This window comes from Halichoerus grypus, chromosome 2 (genome assembly GCF_964656455.1).
Source record: "Halichoerus grypus chromosome 2, mHalGry1.hap1.1, whole genome shotgun sequence".
Classification (NCBI taxonomy): Eukaryota; Metazoa; Chordata; class Mammalia; order Carnivora; family Phocidae; genus Halichoerus; species Halichoerus grypus.
This window is the reverse complement of record NC_135713.1, coordinates 161,682,475-161,701,109: the sequence shown is the minus strand read 5'-3', so window position 1 is coordinate 161,701,109 and position 18,635 is coordinate 161,682,475. Positions and strand designations below refer to the sequence as shown.

The window sequence follows — 18,635 nt, the reverse complement described above, 5'->3', positions numbered from 1 at the left end:
CAATGTTAATTCACGGGCCTTTTTCTTGCTAAGTTTTGGGTGCCCTGGGGTGGGGGCTGCATCATGATCTGCTGAGGAATGAATGTAAGGACGGAGGCTGTCACCCTCTGAGGTGGTGGTTGCCTTCTGGTCATGTCTGTGGCTCAGGAGAGGGGGCCAGGCAGTGAGCTGTGTGATTGCCAAGCGTGTCAACAGATTGTGCAGGGGCCTCCCGGGTCGGGGGCAGAGGTCAAGGACAGGCCTGGGGAAGGGGAAGGCCCTGGCCCCTGAGCTGCTGCCAACCCCTGCACGGCTTCCCCTCCACGGTGGTGGGACAGGGAGCTTGGGGAGGGGTGTCAGGTGAACTGGCCAGGTGTGCTGTGCGCAGCCTCCGCACCCTGCAGAAGGGGAGGACCAGGGAAAGCTGGGATGTGCCTGGCACGGCAGTGTCTGCTGAAGGAGCTCCTCTGCAACTCAAGACCAAGCCCGCCTCAGGCTGTGGGGGGGACCCTGTCTCCCCCTCAGCAGCCTCGTGTCCTCTCTTGCAGGAGGTCCCAGGTCATTGAGAAATTTGAGGCCTTGGACATTGAGAAGGCAGAGCACATGGAGACTAACTCGTCAGCCGGGCCCTCACCGTCAAGCGACACTCGCCAGGGCCGTAGCGAGAAGAGGGCATTTCCCAGGAAACGGGTGAGCGCCTGGGGCCCAGGCAGGGCCACGTGCGGCCACGGGGGCACAGTCAGCATGTGGCCCCACACCTTCTCACGGGGCCCCCAAACACACACCTGCACGCACGGCTACTGGTCTTCCCGCTCTCGTTTCCCAGTTGTTTGCTCGTGTCTCTCCTCTCCTCCAGTGAGTGACTTTCTTGAGGGCAAGGCCTGTCTTCTGCATCTTCCTGTCAGAACTTCATCCATTCTGCTAAAGGCTAGTCTGGCGATCCTCAGATCCCCAGGTCATAGCTAGAGCTGCTCTCTTCTTCTCTGAGGCAGCCCAGCCATGAGGCTGAGCACCTTCCTTCCTCTTTCTTTCGAGTGGCGGCCACAGCCCTCGCTTCTCTACTCAGCCCATGGGCAGATCCCTCTTCTGAACCCTCCTCCTCCTCCCGGGCAGCCCACCTGCCTCTCGTGGCCCTGCTGTGTCCGATCTTCATCTTCCTCCCCAGCTTCTCTCTGGGCTCATGAGGTGCTCTGCTGCAGGCTGCCACAGAGTCCGGGGCTCTTCCTTCTGTGACCCCGAGAAGCCAGGGGACAGGGGTGGGACCAGGAGAGTGATGGTGACGAGTGCATCTGAAAGAAAAGGCCGCTCCAACAACTAGCGCGTCTTTGAACCCGCTGTGTGAAGCAGGTGGCGCTGGACGAGGAGTCCCGGCACTCTGGCTCCGGTCCCCACGCTGGCCCAGACCTGCCATGGGAGCCCAGATAGAGTGCTCTCGTCCTTGCCTGGGAACAGTCTTGACCCTCCCGCAGCTCTGGCTGCTGGTCTCCCTGCTCCCCGCCTCAGTGTACTGGCTTGTACTGACTGGCGGCGCTCTCTGCCACAGGACCTCCCCAACGAAGCCCCCACAGCTCCTCTCACGGACACCTCGGCCTCCCCCCTGTCTCCACACCGAAGAGCCAAGTCACTGGACAGGAGGTCCACGGAGTCCTCCCTGACGGTGAGCCCAGGCGTCTGCGCACCGAGGCCTGGAGACGCTGCTCCTGCCGCTTCTGTCACTTGGGGTCACTGTCTGCTTATGTCCGTGCGTCCGTGCTGCCTGTCCCCTCTGCACCGGCCTTCGTGTCTGTGCGTGGGAAGCAGATGCTGGGTTTCGTTCCCCTTTTTGGACTCCATGGGCATCCTGAGCTCTGAAGTGCCCGGTACAGGCCACTTGGCCAAGACAGCAAAATCCTGACTTCGGGGCACCAGGGCCACAGCAAGGAACCTCTGTTCTTGTTTTGGGTGTATGTTTCAGTGACATTTTGGAGACAGGAGCCCCCTCTAGCTGGGAGCCCTTGCCTTGTTTGTAGTGTTTCACCGCAGAAGGAGAAGGGCCTTTGCCCTAGGTCCTTTGAGCTGCAGCAGTGGGGGTGCGGGTGCGGTATGGTCAGATGGGACCATCGCTCCCTCAGGGAGCTGAGAGCGGCCCACCAGAAGCCCTGGGAGTGAAGGACAGCTGCTCACAGGGTGACCTGGCGCTCTGCAGCCTTCTGAGAAGCCTACGGTGGGTGCCACTTCTACCCCTAGGGTGTGGAGCCACCACCCACACACTGACATGAGCCGGAACGAGGCTAGGAGGCCGTCTTACCTGCAGGAAGTGGGTTTTTCCCCTGAGTCTGGTTGTGGCTCAGAGGTTTGGAACAGAGACTCCCAGAACACGTGTTGCTGGTGGTGGTCCTGCCACCGTACACCTGTTCTCATAATTCCCCCCACCCCAGTCCTTCAAATACAGAAAGACATCACAGCCTATTTCTGATAAAGACAGCTGTAGGGACGTCGAGAGCAAGCACGTGGGGCGAGGGGAAGGAGGATCCCCATCTCTTTTTTTTTTTTTTTTTTAAAGATTTTATTTATTTATTTGACAGAGAGAGAGACAGCAAGAGAGGGAACACAAGCAGGGGGAGTGGGAGAGGGAGAAGCAGGCTTCCCGCCGAGCAGAGAGCCCGATGTGGGGCTCGATCCCAGGACCCTGGGATCATGACCTGAGCCGAAGGCAGACGCTTAACGACTTGAGCCACCCAGGCGCCCCTGGATCCCCATCTCTTCAGGCGCCGGCTTTACAGGCGTCCAGGCGTGAAACACAAGCAAGGCCCAGCTGGGCTGCAGGTGGTCCTCAGATGCTTCCTCCCGCGGCTCCGCAGGCCCAGGGACACTGGTGCAGGAGAGCCCGGCAGGGACAGCGCCCCCTGCTTTCCTGTCAGCTGTCCGGGGTTTGCATCTTGCAAGGAACTGGAGCCTAAAGCCAGTCCTGTTTGATACGCGGCCTCAAGGCCTCAGCAGGCTTGCTGCTGCATCTTTGCTCAACACTGTACGTGGGCTCTGCTCTTCAGGCTTCCTCTCTCAGTCTTCCTGTGGCTTCTGTGAGAACTTCTGATTTCTTCTTTTAGTGCTCACTGCAGATTTTCCCCTTCATGGGAAACACGAAACAGCTCTCCCTCGGGTCATTCTGTGCTGCTAGGCAGCTGCTGCCTATGTAGCCAGGGGCTTCCCTCAGATCGTCCGGGCCGCCCAGCTTCTGCTGCTCACGGGGCGCTGGAGCCGTGCCCTTCCCTCCTCATCAGCCCGCCGAGCCCGGCATCTCCTCCCTCGAAGACACGCGAGTCTGCAGAGTGTTTGCGGGCAGCGGAGAAACCCCTTTTCCTGCCGCCCACCTCATCTGGACAGAAATGCCTGCCTCTCAGTCACCCTTTCCCCACAACTGGGATATCAGTGTCCTTTCTTCTGAACTGTTCTTTTTTTTCCTCCCTTTCTTAGCCTGACCTGCTGAATTTCAAGAAAGGCTGGCTGACCAAGCAGTATGAGGACGGCCAGGTGAGTATGGAGGGCTGCTGGGGCCCCTGAGCCAGTGGGGAGCAGGTGCGAGGTCTCCTCATCCCCTGGCTCGATCCCCCACCTCCAGCGTGACGTCTTGGCCAGGACTGTGGTGTGGCCGAGACCCCCATCTCCTCAGGGACGTGGAGGTGCACAGCCTCCCCCACCCTCGGTTCTGCAGTGGGGGGTGGGGGCCTCTGGAGAAGATTGCCCTCCTGCACCCCACAGGGATCTCGGCCTCAGGCCAGGGGAGTGTCCCACAACACTAGCTCCCTACCTGCTCATCTTTCCTGAAAGTTCCCCGGGAGCCTCTGGTGGTGTGGTTGGCTTGTGGTTGCTTACAAGGCCGGCCAAGTGGACAGCAGCCCAGGGCTTCTAGACTCTACCAGAGACTCCAGCTCAGCTGCAGTCCTGGGAGGAGCCAGTGGGGTACATTCTTGTCATCAGACTCAAGCAGGAAGAGCCACTTGCAGCTGGACCTGCCAGCCCCACCTCGACCCTTGTTGGGGCTGGAAGGCCAGGCGTCCAAGAAGGCATGAAGAGGAGCCTGCTAGTTCATACTGAGAGAAGCCCCGAAATCCTGCCCTCCCGAGCTCCCCCTCGTGCCTCCTGAGCGACTGTGCCGAAACATCCTCTTTTTCTCTCTCCTCCATATCAATCCCCTTGGCCTTGCCTGAAGACTCAAGTCTCCCTCCTTGCTCCTCACAGTGAAGACTTAGGAAGCTAGCTGGCTGGTTTGCTCCTGCTGGCTGCAGGTGGGCGCGCCCCTCTGGTTAGCCCCCAGTGGCCGTGGCTCACAGGCAGCCCCTGAAGGATGGAGATGCTGTTTCCACAGCCACCTTTCAGCTCTGAGGGCCCAGCCCCCTGTCTGCAGCCTCTGGAGTTGAGATTGAGGACTGCGAAGCACTTTTCACCAGGCACAGCACTGTGGGTTCCAGAGAGCCCATAGCCTGCGGCCCACCCCAGCTCTCCATGCTGCCTGGCCACGGGGGAGCCGCAGCTTAGCAAGTGCCCTGAGGTCATGTGCGCATGGCTGCCTGCGGCCTGAGCGGAGTCCTGTGTGTGTCTGCCACTCGTGGGAGGGGCCGCCTGCCCTCTGCTTTTCCTGTGCTCTGCGAGGTTCCCCCAGGACTCTGGCTGTGGATCACCTGGGAGCAGGAAATGTGCTGCTCTGCTCTAGTTGAGTCTGCTTTTTCCCTTCCCTTTTAGTGGAAGAAACACTGGTTTGTCCTTGCTGATCAAAGTCTGAGATACTACAGGGATTCGGCAGCTGAGGAGGTGAGTGTCTTGGTTTCCTTCCTAGTTGTGGAGACAGCTAAAGGGGTCCAGCCGCTGCTGCTCCGGGCTCAAGTCCCCTTCTGTCTGTCGACAGGTGTCCAAGTTGCCGTCTTGGGTTTCCCGGTCTAGATTTGGTGGGAAGGCTGAGCATAGTGTGACCACCTTTTGATGCTCTCGTGACTGATTCTTCCTGAAACGTTGAGCTGTTTTGAGGCCCTGCTTTAGGCGCCTGGGTGGTGTGTTTCAGCAGCTTCTCTTTTCTTTCTTCTTTGAAAAACATTGAAAGATGTCTTATTTTAAAACTCAGGATGAGCAGTTTTGTTTTTTTCTACAAAGATTTCATGGAGAATGGAGTCTCTTGAGGGAACGGCAGGCACTAAATCTTGTCCCTTGTCTTTTGGACAAAGATGGGATGTGACAAATGTACTTGGTTGGCCCGGTTGACTATCTTGATCCCATGGCTGAAGACCAACCAGAAGAGGCTCTTTTTTCTTCGCCAAAAAAAAATATCATCTCTTGAGCAATTTGACAAGTCTGTGTTCCTACCTTTTGCCTTGCATTCCACTCCAGGAATTCTTCAGATATATTTCCACTTATAGGAAAAGTTCTGTGCCCAAGGTTAGTCATTCCTGCACTTTTGTAATAGCAGAAGATTGGCAAGAATATAAATATCTGTCATTAGGAGGCTGGTTATACATATTTACATATCGTGAACCTCAGAAAAAGGAAGTTCTTTATGGACTTCAGTGGAAAGATGTGATACAAGGTAGATGAGAGTGGTGTGGGCAGCAGGCCCTTGGTGCTGCCTGACATCAGGGAACACGGGAGCATGTGTGGTTAGTAGTCTGTGCATAGACCAGCAGTTCTCAGAGTGTGGTCTGTGGACCCCTGGAGACCTTTCGGGGGGCTGGTCTACTCAGAACTATTGTCATAAAATTAAGATGCCATTTAAAGTCTCCGTTCGTGAATACTCTTCTATATTCTATGATTCAAAATCGACAGTGAGCCTGAGTCACTTCTGCTGCATACTGGAGTGTGAGGGGTGCCTCATGGGAAAGCACTTGCGCCTTCTGGTGGCTTCTCCTCGTGCAGTAGTGTCTGTACTGGAGAGAGCAACTGAGACACAAACTGCTCACTCACTGTGGGTGTTTGGCACCTTCTTAAAAATGAACCAAGTGAGTCTGTTCCTTCAAAGAAAACAACTGACAATTTGTTGCCAGCAATACAATTTGAGCTTTCAAGCGAATTTGGAACTTTGGAAAATGTGTTTTCCCCGTCACAAACTTGACAGCTTCCCTTTCCTTACAGACTGTCCTGACGACATAGGTGCTGATCCTATCATGTTTTGAGCTTGTGTCATGAAATGTGTCAACTGGTGGAAGATCCGCCTAACTGGATGTCTTCCGAATGACCAATACATAAATTACAAAATCACACACGGGTAAAGGTCCATTCAGAGGACAGCGAAAAACCATGGATTTTAATATAATAGTATGGAAAGTCCTTTGACAGGATTTCAGATTCCACTTTGCAGTTAACCTTTAAGAAAGTACAACTTTTCACAGTATGTCAAACTGTCATGCCGTACACCTTCAACTTATACAGTGATGTATGTCAACTATTCCTCAACAAAACTGGAAAAAAAGAAAGAAATGACTATTAAAATACGTCTCTCTTTTCCAGTCTGTATCTATATAAGGTTGGACAGTCTTCATATACGGTTGACCCTTGAACAGACATAGGGGTTAGGGGCGCATCCCCTTCTGCAGTTGAAAACCTGCGTATAACTTTTGACTCGCCCAAAACTGAACTAAGAGCCTACTGTTGATCACAAGCCTTACCAACAGCACAAACAGTTGATTAACACATTTTGCATGTTATGTATATCATATACTATATTCTTAGAATAAAGTAAGCTAGAGAAAAGGCCATTAAGAAAATCATAAAGAAGAGAAAATACATTTACAGTACTGTACTACATCAGAAAAAATCCATGTATAACTGGACCCACAGAATTCAAACCCATATTGTTCAAGGGTCAACCATACTTCATTCAAAACGATATATCGAACAGGGTGAATGTAGCAACAGATGTGAGAATCCAGCTATCCTTGGAAACCAAGCATTTAAAGAAAGATTTGCAAAAATCCATTGCTGACTTTTTAAAATATTTTTTATGAAAAAATAAAATGGTTTATTTGTGTTCTTAAAGGAGCAAATATGTTTACTTTTTTCTAGTTTATTTCTAATATGCTAAATATCATCATCAATAGATAAAAGCCACATAAGTGAAAACTCTTTGGGGTCCTCAACTTTTAATAATATAAGAGTCCCAACATGAGGTTTGAGAACCACTGGCATGGGATGTCTTTGGCAGGGTGCACGGGGACATGGCATGGATGCTTCCAGGTAGTGTAGGATAGTCAGTATCCTTACTCATCAGTGTATGTGCCCATTAAAAATAAGGCTAACATGGAAATTCGCTTGTCTAGGTGTTGACTTTTACTTTCTCTCTGTAGGCGGCTGACTTGGACGGGGAAATTGACTTGTCTACGTGTTACGATGTCACAGAGTATCCAGTCCAGAGAAACTATGGCTTTCAGATACATGTGAGCCTGGGGTGGAGTTTGGAGACAGGCTTGGGGGTGGGGGACACGGGCTTGACCTGCTGAAACATTTCTCCAAGAACCCGATGTCTTGGTCCGGGGACACTTGTGGGCAAGTCTGACCTCCCACAGGCTTGGTCGGCACACGTTCTTTGCCGTCAACACTGGTGCCTTGACCTGTGCTTCCTCTGTCCCTAGCACCTCCTCCCAACACCAATTTGTGATCTGAACAAAAAATTAGGCATTAGCATCTTTCTTCTCAATACCATTTAGAAGCTTTCTGTTACTGAAGATTCTTTCCTTTTTCTTCTTTTTTAAATGCTGGCATTTGAGAAGAACATGGGATATGAGAAATAAGAATAGAAGTGTTAAGCCTTTTAAACCTAAATACTAGGTTTTTACTCATTTATTCTTCATTTGGACATTTATTCATCCACTTATAAGTCTTTTTCCCCACGGTCTTGTGAGGGACTCAGGCGAGCAAGGCATTGCCCCCCACCCCAAAAAAAAGAATCTGATTAAAGAAATGAAATGGTTCTCCTGGGTCATTTCATTAAAGCTGGTGGCTCAAGGGCTACCTGGAGGCAGTCAGGCTCAAGGTTAGGGCACAGTCCTCAACTGCAAGATCGAGGGGTACCCAAAACCGCCCTCAGGCTCCAGAATTAGCCAGAGTGACTCACAGAACACAGGAAAGCACTATACTTAACAATTGTAGTTTCCTTGTAGCAGAGGATACAAATCAGAACAAGGTAGAGGAAGAGACATGGAGAATTGTACTGGGATGGCCCTAAGCGCAAACCTTCTATGTCCTCGGGGATGCCTTCCCTCTTGGGTGATGTGTGGCGGTACCCAGAGCTTCCAGCCGAGGAAGCTCACCTGAGTCGGTGGCCAGAGCTTTACCGAAGATTGAGTTACTGTCCATGTAGTCGAATGCAGTTTCCAGCCCTTTCCCCAGAGCTCGGCTGATTTCACGTGTCACAAAGTCCCAACCCTCTCACTTCATGGCTGGTCTTTCTGGAGCGGCCAGCCCCCGCCCTGAATAACAGGGATTCACAGGTTACTTCCCAGGAGCTGGGACAAAGGCCAGACCTCTCTTTGGGCAGAGCTAATTCCTCCCTCACAAGAGCCCTGGGAGCGTGTGCTAATGAGCAGCCGGACAGAGCTGCCACCTGGGACTCGGTTTCTCACGGGGAGCCAGAACTCCACTTGGGTTGCCTTTAACGGGGTCTTTTCTTTAGGTCTTTGGGTCCAGAAACTCAGTTGTATTTCTGAACTCAAGAGTAGATCAGGCACCTTGGGACTAACTTGTATTAACCAAACCCAGAGGAGACCAAGGTTCAGACTCACAGGCTGGTGAGTTTATTACAAGGAGAAATCCAGGTGGCAGCCCACCAGACTACTGGTCATGGCATTGCCTGCATGCAGGGCAACTGCATGGACACGAAGGCCTGGTTGGAGGTTGCACTGATGGCCTGGCCTCAGGGCCAGGGCGTGAGCTGGTGGATCTTGGTGGCCCAGGCTGCCCTGCTGTGATGCTCTTCTGCCCTTGTCCCTGCGGGAGGAATAGACGTGCTCGGTAAGCCAGCATGTCAGACAGCATTGGAGTTCTCTCTGAGAACTCACCTGCTCTCCCCGTCACAGACGAGGTCATTTCTGAGTCACCTGTGTTCCCTAGCGGATCGCAGCTGTCAGTCAGACCCCTCTTCACTTTACCCTGGGTGGGGCAGTGTGAGCTTAGCTCCAGTTCTGATGCTTTTCCATGAGCCCCATGGACTCAGAGTTCTACGCCAGGGGAGATTGCTTCCAGTGTGGGAGAGTGGGTCCCAGGAGGGGCCCAGTCTGGACCACGAAGGAGCTTTAGGATCTCGCGAGGCAAGGCTGGAGGGCTGAGTTCGCCGTGTTCTTGCCTGGCCACCAGACCTAGTGGTACCCACAAGGTAGCTGAGTGTAGAAGCCAGGTGAGGGTAGCACCGTGGGAGCCCTGCGTGCTGGGTCAGGAGTCAGTCTCGTCCTGAGGTTGGGGGAAGCCCTGGGATGTGTTGGAAGACACTGAGGCAGTTGTGCCTTAGTAAGACCCATCCAGCAGGACACGCAGTGCACTTAGAAAGGAGAGGAAGGTAGAGGCAGAAGGCCAGGCGGTGAGAGGCACAGAAAGTGGTGGGAAGGGCCATGGTGGAAGAGCAGCTGGGCTGTGGCTCTGGCCAGGGGAAGGCGGAGGCAGGTGTGAGGGGCTGCACCCCACAGCGCGGTGAGCCTTGTGCGGGCGGCAGAGGCGGCCTCGCAGGAGGGGAGCCTCTGGAGCTCTGGCCGTGCCGCGTTTGAGGCCTCCCTAAGAACGTGAGACAGGCAGCCATGAGCGTGCACCTGGTTGGGAAAGAGCTGTCTGCAGGTGAGAGAGGAGCTCGTGGGAGAGAATGTCCAGATTGCTGAGGTCAGACTGCAGAAACCCCACACTGGAGTGGGAGGAAGCCGAGGAGCCAGGGATGCGGGGGAGCTGGTCCTGGGGCACGAGGGGCTGGTGCTCCAGAGAGCCCTGAGGCAGCAGCCCTGCACTTGGCTTGCACGGAGGGGAAAGTGGTGAAGGAGAGATGAGCTGGGCCGTGGGCTGTTGGCCGTCTCGACTGGGGGTGCCGGCGGGGGCCTGAGGTGGACGATGAGGTCAGGTCCAAGCTGCGCTTTGCAGCATGCTAAGCCGGCCTGTGGTCTCAAATATTGGCCCCTGGCTGTGCCAGTGTCCATCCCAAAACCATCTTGGTGACTTCATCTTCCTATCAGCTGACTAGCTGACGTGTCTCACAGGCCCGTTGGTCAGTAGCCTGAGCAGCCTAGGGAACGGTACTGACACCCTCACTTCTGTGACATGGGAGCCCGTGGTGCAGGAGCAGGGAGGTCTCCTCCAGGAGACCACCACCTGCATTTCATGCCCCTCTTGTCTTGGGTGCTGCCTGTCCACGTGGCTCAGTGACACAAGGGTTGCAGCCCAGAGGCCTCTCCGCTCGCTGGCCCTACTGCCCACTCTCAGCCCCTGTCTGGCTCCCCTTCCCTCCTGTCCGCCTTCTATCCCCACATAGTGCAACTCCTCTCCCTCAGCCACCACCAGCGTATTCCTCCGTCTTGACTCCTGTCCCACCAGGTCTGCACCCAGGTCAGGGAAGTGCAGTCCACGGATTGTGTAAAAGCAGCCCCCTCCGCTCCCATATCCTGTGAGTGAGGACTGCATACCACCTCCTTTACCGCCCCAGAACCTCCCTCTTCTCTGTCACCATGCTAAATCTAACTATGACTGCCCTGGCGGCAGCCCAGCAGGTCTCCCTGCCTCTTCTCAGCCCGACACATGCGGCCCCCGTAGGGCCAAGCCTGCCCGCCAAGTCCCATGCCTGCCACTCTCCTTCCCATCACCCTGTGCACCTGATGTGCCTGGCTGCATGCTGCTGGGCCTGAGACAGTGCTGTCCCCGGCCTGGGGGCCCCTTCCCACTGCTCCCCACACACTGGCTTTGTTCTCGGGTCGTGCTCTCTCCTTCCCCCTAGTCTGTGAGCCCCTGAAGGAGCAGGGCGAGCCATCCGGGGACCAGGGATGTTGTAGGCACACAGGAAACAGAGAGGAGGATGGCTGAGTCAGCCACAAAAGCAGATTTGCTATTTCCTTTGCTCTCCAACTTTTCTTCAAGGAGGGCACACACAATGCTCCTGGGACAGCCCCCTACCTGGCTGCTGTTCTCCCTATAGGATGTCCTTTGGGGGTGGGGAGGGGACAGTCCCTGATGACAGCTTGTCTTTTGTGTAGACGAAGGAGGGCGAATTCACTCTTTCTGCTATGACATCTGGAATCCGGCGGAATTGGATCCAGACCATCATGAAACACGTCCACCCAAGCTCTGCTCCAGACGTGACGAGGTAAGACAGCCGGTGTGCCTGTGGGAGCCACCTTCCCTGCCAGCCACCACCTCGCTCCTTCAGGGTCTGTGGTTCTTCTCTTCCAGCACAGCCCTCTTCCTTCCCTCCTTTGTCCCATCGCCGGCTGGCCGCGCTCAGTCTCCCTCCGGCGTCCTGGTTTTTCTGCCTCAGGTGACCTTTTCCTCCTTTAAGCCTGGCCAGTGGAGCCGTGTGTGCAAGGAGCGTTTGTGCCCCTGTCGGGACTGAACTTAGTGGGAGAAGCCCCTCCAGCCCGGGCGCTGGGCCTTGCTGGCGGCGGGGTAAGGGCAGCTCTGGATGCCGCCTTCACAGGCCGTCGGGATGTGTCTTTTTCTTTGTCGTTTTGCCCCACGCCTCTGTCTGTTGGATTTCTGTGCAACCAGGAAAAACTTTGAGACTCGGTGCTAGAACTGGGTTGGAAATCTTGTTCTCCACTCACGTTGGGTCTCTGTGGTTTGTACACCTCATGATGTGCCACATGCCTTCCTCCTCCTGCCCTGAAGGTTAGAAACCCGCTATTTTCAGTTCAAGAGAAAGAGAAGATTCTGGTGCATGGGGCTGGTTCCACAATGCCCAGAACTCTGACGTCCTTAACTGAAGGCTTCAGAGCCTTCACCTGTTCTGAGAACCTCCCGTTTACACTTTTCAGGTCATGTACTTTGCATGATTCTTCAAGTGTCTTTCTTGTGTTGTTGGTCACACCTGGGGTGGCGTCCCAGGGCCCACTGTGTGCCCCTCAGTGGCCTGGGGCAGCTGCGGCCACGCCAGATCTTTGTCAAGGGCTTGCCTGCTTCCTAGTGACACTGCACCTGTTTGAGCAAGAAGATAGGAACAGAATCTTCTCTCCTGTATTGACATTGTTGTTCATTCCTTCATTTATTAAGTGAACAGAATATTTGGTTGTTGTTCCTGTCAGTGAGACCAGGCGTTGGTGGCCAGGACAAGTTCTCAAGTGTCCTGTTAGGAGAGCTTATCTGTTAGTGGAGTGCGTCCCGCCCGCGGAGATGAATGGGGCGCTCTCGTCCTCATGGGGCAGCCTCAGTGGCTGTCCTTGGGCCCCTGGAGCAGAGACCAGCCAGGAGCAGAGACCAAAGCTTTGTAAGGCCAACCTTGAGGATGCCCCCCTAGCAAAGCAAGAAAGGCAGCTCGGGGTTCTTTGGCAGGGCTGCTGCCACAGTGGCATGGGTGGTGGACATGAGGGGACCTGAGGTCCTGTCCTGGCCGCCAGCCCTCCCCTGCCTGCTGTGTCCTGGCCGGCCCCGGCTGCTCCACGAGGGCCTGGCCCTTTGCAGGGATTGAGGGGCCTGGCTGGAGGAAGTCAGCTTGGGATGTCGCAGGGCCAACATGTGGCATTGGCCTCAGAACAGGGGTGGAGGACACACTTGAGCATATGCACGTGCACGTATGTCCCAAGGTGAGCTTCACGGTTTCCTGCCACACTCAGACAGTGCATCCGTGCGGGGACTGCAGGCCCACCGGGACCAGGTCTTTCGTTTGTGTCAGACGGTTGGCTTAGTGACTGTCTTCCTGACTAGAATTTACTTTAGAATTAGTGTATCTGAAACTTAGGGGCTCCTCACTCTCCCCCGATTTGTCTTCAGCCTTTCTGCTGATTTTATGTGGGCTTTTAGAGTGTGAGGAAAATTTGGACTTTTTTAGTGCTTACAGGGCCAAGTCAAATACAAAGGTCAGAGGGCAGGTTTGAGCGATGCATCATAGTCTCCCTGCGTCGGTGGTGGGAAGTTGCAGGGGCTTCCTGCCTGGGGCTGGAGGGACTCCCTGTCATGGAGCCGGGGCTGCTGCCCCCAGCTCTCCATGTGGTCGTAATGCCCTACACGGTTGGAAGCCGGGGTCAGCTCTCAGTTCAGTGGCATTGGAAGATCTCTTCTGGAGAACTTTTATTCAGGTGTGCATGTGGTCTTAAATTGGCAGCTTGCGGGTCCCACCACCCTGAAGCACTTGAGACAGATGGCCCAGAGCATGATGATGACCATGTTTTCTTTCCCTTGGGTGCCTCTTTCCCAGGCTCCCTTCTCTTTGACTCCCATTTAAAGACTGGCGCTCCCTGGGGCTCCTGGGTGGCTCAGCTGGTTAAGCGTCCGGCTCTTGATTTCAGCTCAGGTCTTAATTTCAAGGTCATGAGGGCAAGCCCGCGTTGGGCTCCGCCCTAGGCATGGAGCCTATTTAAAAAAAGAAAAAGACAGGTGCCCCCAGCCCACCACCCCACGGCACCACCCTCGCTGGCCCTGGAGACCCTGGGTGGCTTCCAGCTCTCTTCTGCCGGCTTGGGCAGGACCAGAGGCCACTCTGCTCCAGCCGGGGGCCTCAAACCACCACAACTGATGCTCCCACCTCACCCCTGCTCAGGGGGCATCCTCTTTAGGAATCTTTGCTTTGGGGCAAATTGGACAAAGCCATGGACTCCTTACTGGGCAAGGAGAGGTGCCCTTGAATCCGCTCCCTACTCACCACGGGGTGGGCCACTACGTGGTGCAGGCACATGGGTGCCACCTGGGCCATCTCTCTCACCAGGGCACAGTGGTCTCAGGCCTTTCATGCTGTGAGCCATCTGTCACACCAGCCGCCGTGGTTTTCTTAAAATGCAGACCTGATTGGGTTATTTACCACTTGTTAAAAAAGCCTCGAGCCTTTGGGGAGAAGTGGTTGGTCTCATTCATTCTGTCAGCACTGCCCGGTGCACGCACGCCACAGGGTTGGCCTCCCTCACGATCTCATTTAGATGGTGGCCAGGCCCAGTGCAGCCTGATGGAGACTCCGTCGTGACACTCTCCGACAGCATCTCTGTCGGGTTCCTCTGAGGTCCGAGACTGGAAACTCTGAGCCATCTGTGGCTCTTCCTTTCTTGTCCCCACTCAGCACCGGTTTAGGTTCCCCTATGGAAGGGACACAGGTAAAGGCAAAGTGTCCTTTCCTTCCCTCTCCTGTGGGAACCGTAGCCGCATAGAAAGAGAAAGTGGTGGAGCTGGGTACCCTCCAGGGCAGGTGGCTGTAACCAGGAGCCACACCTCACAGGCTCTCTGCCCCTTGCCCCCAGCTCACTGCCAGAGGAAAAGAACCGGAGCAGCTCCTCCTTTGAGACCTGCCCGAGGCCAAGTGAGAAGCCAGAGGCGGAGCGTGGAGAGCCAGACCCCGAGCAGAAGAGGAGCCGGGCTCGGGAGCGGAGGCGGGAGGGCCGTTCTAAGACCTTTGACTGGGCTGAGTTCCGCCCCATTCAGCAGGCCCTGGCTCAGGAGAGGGCCCGCGCCACGGGGGCTTCTGACGCCCACCCCGAGGCTGAGGCCGGCGAGCTGGAGCGGGAGCGTGCGCGGCGGCGGGAAGAGCGCCGTAAGCGCTTCGGGATGCTCGATGCCACGGATGGGCCGGCCGCTGACGACACGGCTCTGCGGATGGAGGTTGACCGCAGCCCAGGGCTGCCTGTGACTGCCGACCTCAAGACACAGAATGTCCACGTGGAGATCGAGCAGCGGTGGCATCAGGTGGAGACCACTCCTCTCCGGGAAGAAAAGCAAGTGCCCATTGCCCCCCTGCACCTGTCCTCCTCCGAGGATGGAAGTGACCGGCTCTCCGCTCATGAGCTGACCACTCTCCTGGAGAAGGAGGTAATGGGCAGACAGGTGGCGGGGTTCTGTGCAGCAGCCTTCCCCAGCACCCACTGTACCTGGTGGTGGCCTGAGTGGGTCAGCCACATAATACTGAGGGACATGTGGCCCAGACCGCTCAAGGAGACAGACACACAGACAGACAGGTTTTTAGAGTACAGTGCAGGCACAAGAGGTATGGGAGGGTGCCACGTCATGGAGGGTGGCAGGGAGGGGGCACCAGGCCTTTCCAGAAGGAAAAGGTGTTTGCCATGCGGTGGGGACACTGCCATATAGAGCCGGGGGTGGCCAGAGACTAGGCCAATGGGATGCAGGACCCAGGTGGGGACTTTGTCCTACCCTGTTACAGGCATGAACTAGAGATTTGAGGCAGGAGAGGGGCATGAGCAGAGTTAGGTTTCTGTATGCGGTGGGCGGCCCTGGGTCAAAGGGGCCAAAGCTTGGAGGCAGACACGAGCCCTGAGGCTTTTGCAGCAACCCAGTAACCATTGATGGGATCTGAGGGGGGTGCGGGTCAGGCAGCAGTAGGCAGAGGCTGGATCTTGGATGTTGAGGAATATTCGAGATGTGAAACAGAGGCCCTTTTGGGGGGTTGGGGGGTGTGAGCCTGGCAGGCTGGGCAGACGATTGCTGTCATGCCACCGACCTGAATAATTCATTGAGCACCAGAGTGGGCCCCTGTGGGGATGCAGAGATAAGTGGGCCAGGCCCTGCATTTGTAACATATCCAGAAGTCAAATCTGGGAAACTTGGTAGTGGATTTGTCAATCTGAAAAGTGAGTTTCCTGGACGAGGGGGTACAGCATCGCACTGGCCTTTTAGGAACACTCAGCAGTCCGTTCCAAGTGAGTTCTTTACAGAAGTAGCTAACGAAAGCCGAAGAATGGCCACGTTGGCCTGCCCTCACTTACCTTTTTCCTGTTAAATTTATGAGGCTGACATTTATCATTAGCACCAGCACTCTTAATTTTTTCCCATTTCTACACACATTAATATAATAATGAAGGCAAGATGCAATAAAAGTTCAAACTCAACATCGCTCTAAACTGTGACAACGGGCCTACTGGCCTACAGGTCACACGTTGGACCATGAATCTGTCACAGACAGCAGAGTGTGAAAGCCAGGTGTCTCGGTGCCGCCCCCAGCAGAGCCTGGCTGCACTCTGCCCCCCGGCGGGGCGGGGCGGCCCCCACAAGCCGGCATCCAGTAGGCACCTGAGGGAGGCTTCAGGGAAGAGGTGCATGGATGGATGACTCAATTCAAAGCCACTGAAAGCAAGAAGAGCGTGAAGTAGCTTGCTTGCTTTACCCATCTCGTGGAACCCTTCCCGCAAACAGAATTTTGTGTGGAATCCATTATATAAAAGTGGTCAAAAGGAGCTGTTTCAGCGGAAGCTGCAGCAGGGCCTAGAGGGAGGGCTGCCCCAAGGCAGCACTGGCCTATTTGACCACACTGAGGAAATCAGAAGGACCCAGCAGGGTGGTCTTCTTCTGACACAGGCACAAAGCACCCATTTCCTGGTGGGGTCTGGTCATCACATCCTTACGGACATGTGGGAATTATGTGGGTGCCCTGGGTGACAAGTGCGCTGCTGTTGTATACAGCTTGAGCCAGAACCTTCAGTTCCAGATGCTTCAGAGAGAGACCAGATCAGCACGCGCACTGAAACGTGGCCACGTGGAAGGCCAGCCCGGGAGTCCGTGTGTGCTGCGGCTTCTAGTCCTCGCCGTCGCTGTGCTTAACAACGTGTGTCTCTTTGCCCACAGTTGGAGCAGAGCCAGAAGGAGGCCTCGGACCTTCTGGAGCAGAACCGGCTCCTGCAGGACCAGCTGAGGGTGGCTCTGGGCCGGGAACAGAGCGCCCGGGAGGGCTACGTGCTGCAGGTAGGGCTGAGGGGCTGCCGCGGCCCCTTTTGCTTGGGGCTTCAGCGTGAGGACCCAGGCAGGCTAGGAATGTGCAAAACCTGGCTGAGCAGGGGCAGCCTGTCCCAAGTGCCACCCCCCGCCCCGGCTCCTCGCCACAGCACCAGGGCTCGCAGGCTCGTGGGTCCTCTGTAGCTTCGCCCTCGTGGGACGGTGTGCACAATCTGCCGGAAACCTCGGTCTCTGAGGGTTTTTCTTTGTTTGCTTCGTCATCAAGTCATCCTGATCGTCTTTCCTCTTGGCTCTCAGAGTACACAGTGTATATTTATTATAAACGTCACACGTGTGCCTGTGGTTTCTCCGGGCTTTCTCACAGTTTTTCGGTCCGTTTCACCAACTGGAGAAACTGAGGAACAGCAGCCAGGTGCCTCCTTACCGCCACAGTAGCGGCAGAGCTAGACTGGTTCCGCATCCATGACCTTGTGTGTACCACACCTGCAGGGCAACTGGGGCCATTAGCGCTGGTCTAGTGGCCCCTCTTCTTTTCTGCCTAGGCTGAAGTGCCCGGGCAAAGTGTGGCTGCCCGGCCCTCAGCCCAGTCTCCCAGCAGCCTGAGTCCTGAGCTGAGACCCAAACCCATGCCCTCCACCAGGGAGCTCTGCGCCCACATGCCGGCCAGGAGGCAATGGGCGCTGCCCTGGTGTCTCGCCAGGGGGAGCCCATTGTCCCGTAGCATTCCGGGCCCCATCTGACTTCTGGGATACCAAACAACACACTCCTGCCCCCATCATGCTGATATGCCGGTGGGGAGAGCTGTTGGACGGAGCAGTGCTGGGGAAACGCAGAAGGGGTTGATGGAATGGGGAACGTGAGCTCCCGGCCAAGGCTGAGGATACAGCACTCCAGTCAGGGTCCTGCCACTGACCAGTAGAAGCCGGTGCCATGCCCTGCAACCTCAGCCTCCTTGCCTGTGTAGACTTAGAACTGGACCCTGAGGACTTTTCCAGCTCTCAGTGACCCAGGGTCTCTGTGATAAGTGTCTGTGTCAACGTTTCCAGACCACAGCAGCCTGGCCACCTTGGGCCAAGTCATCCCAGGCAGCACATGAGCCTGTGGGCAGAGTTTACCTTCCCTCATATCTCCGTGCCGTTTTTTTGTTGCGTGTTCCCTCTGCCTTCTCTTTCTCCCCCAGCTTTAACCGTGGCCCTGGGCGCCTCCTGTGCCCTGGTCCTCCCCAGCCCCTTCAGCCAAGGAATGGCCATGGTGGGCATCCCTCTTTCCTATATGTGCTTCCTGGGTCGTTTTGTGCAGACTTTCCAGGTTTGGGGAGATTTTTAAACCTGCACGAATTCACTTCACATCAGGTGGTAAAGATCCTAGCAGCAGATTTTGCACATTGCTAACCTAAGAACCTGCCTCTGTCTAACCTAGATGATTGCACGAGCCTGCACCAAAGCCCCTGGCAGCGCTGGGCAGAGCTGGTGTCTTGAAACCTTCCCTCTAGTTCTAACAACGGGTGACTTTTAACCTCCCTTTGTGCTTTGAAAATGCTTATAACCAAGTCATTCCGAATGAGCGAGGGGCCTTTGGGGTTCAGGGTCAGGAGGAGAGCCATTCAGGGTGGGCACTGCACCAGTGGTGCTGGGAGGAGCTTCTTGCATGGTTTGGAAGTCGAGCGTGGAGTGTAACTTTAACATAACTGAGTGTCACATCTGTGGCTTCCCTGACAGCAGACCAGACCTAAAGCAAGCCACAGGCAGGCCAAATTCTTAGGCTGGGCTCTTCTCACTCTTGTTCATGTTGTTTTTGCCCTTGCATTAATTAGTTCTGTCTATTCTGCATGCCTTTCAGTTTGGGGAGTTTTG

The 18,635-nt window shown here is 55.3% G+C and overlaps 1 protein-coding gene across 9 annotated transcripts in view; it reads left to right on the top strand.

Moving 5' to 3' along the window:
* The window catches only part of MPRIP (myosin phosphatase Rho interacting protein), a 149,241-nt gene that overhangs the window by 104,760 nt on the left and 25,846 nt on the right, over window positions 1–18,635 (top strand). For 8 of the 9 annotated variants that reach the window (XM_078068015.1, XM_036073799.2, XM_036073796.2 and 5 more), the window contains 8 exons: window positions 528–669; window positions 1,523–1,636; window positions 3,433–3,489; window positions 4,699–4,767; window positions 7,287–7,376; window positions 11,160–11,269; window positions 14,343–14,907; window positions 16,675–16,791. In XM_078068015.1, coding sequence (XP_077924141.1) covers window positions 528–669; window positions 1,523–1,636; window positions 3,433–3,489; window positions 4,699–4,767; window positions 7,287–7,376; window positions 11,160–11,269; window positions 14,343–14,907; window positions 16,675–16,791 — 1,264 coding nt within the window. The remainder of the gene's footprint in view (window positions 1–527; window positions 670–1,522; window positions 1,637–3,432; window positions 3,490–4,698; window positions 4,768–7,286; window positions 7,377–11,159; window positions 11,270–14,342; window positions 14,908–16,674; window positions 16,792–18,635) is intronic. The other variant, XM_036073800.2, reaches the window with a different exon arrangement.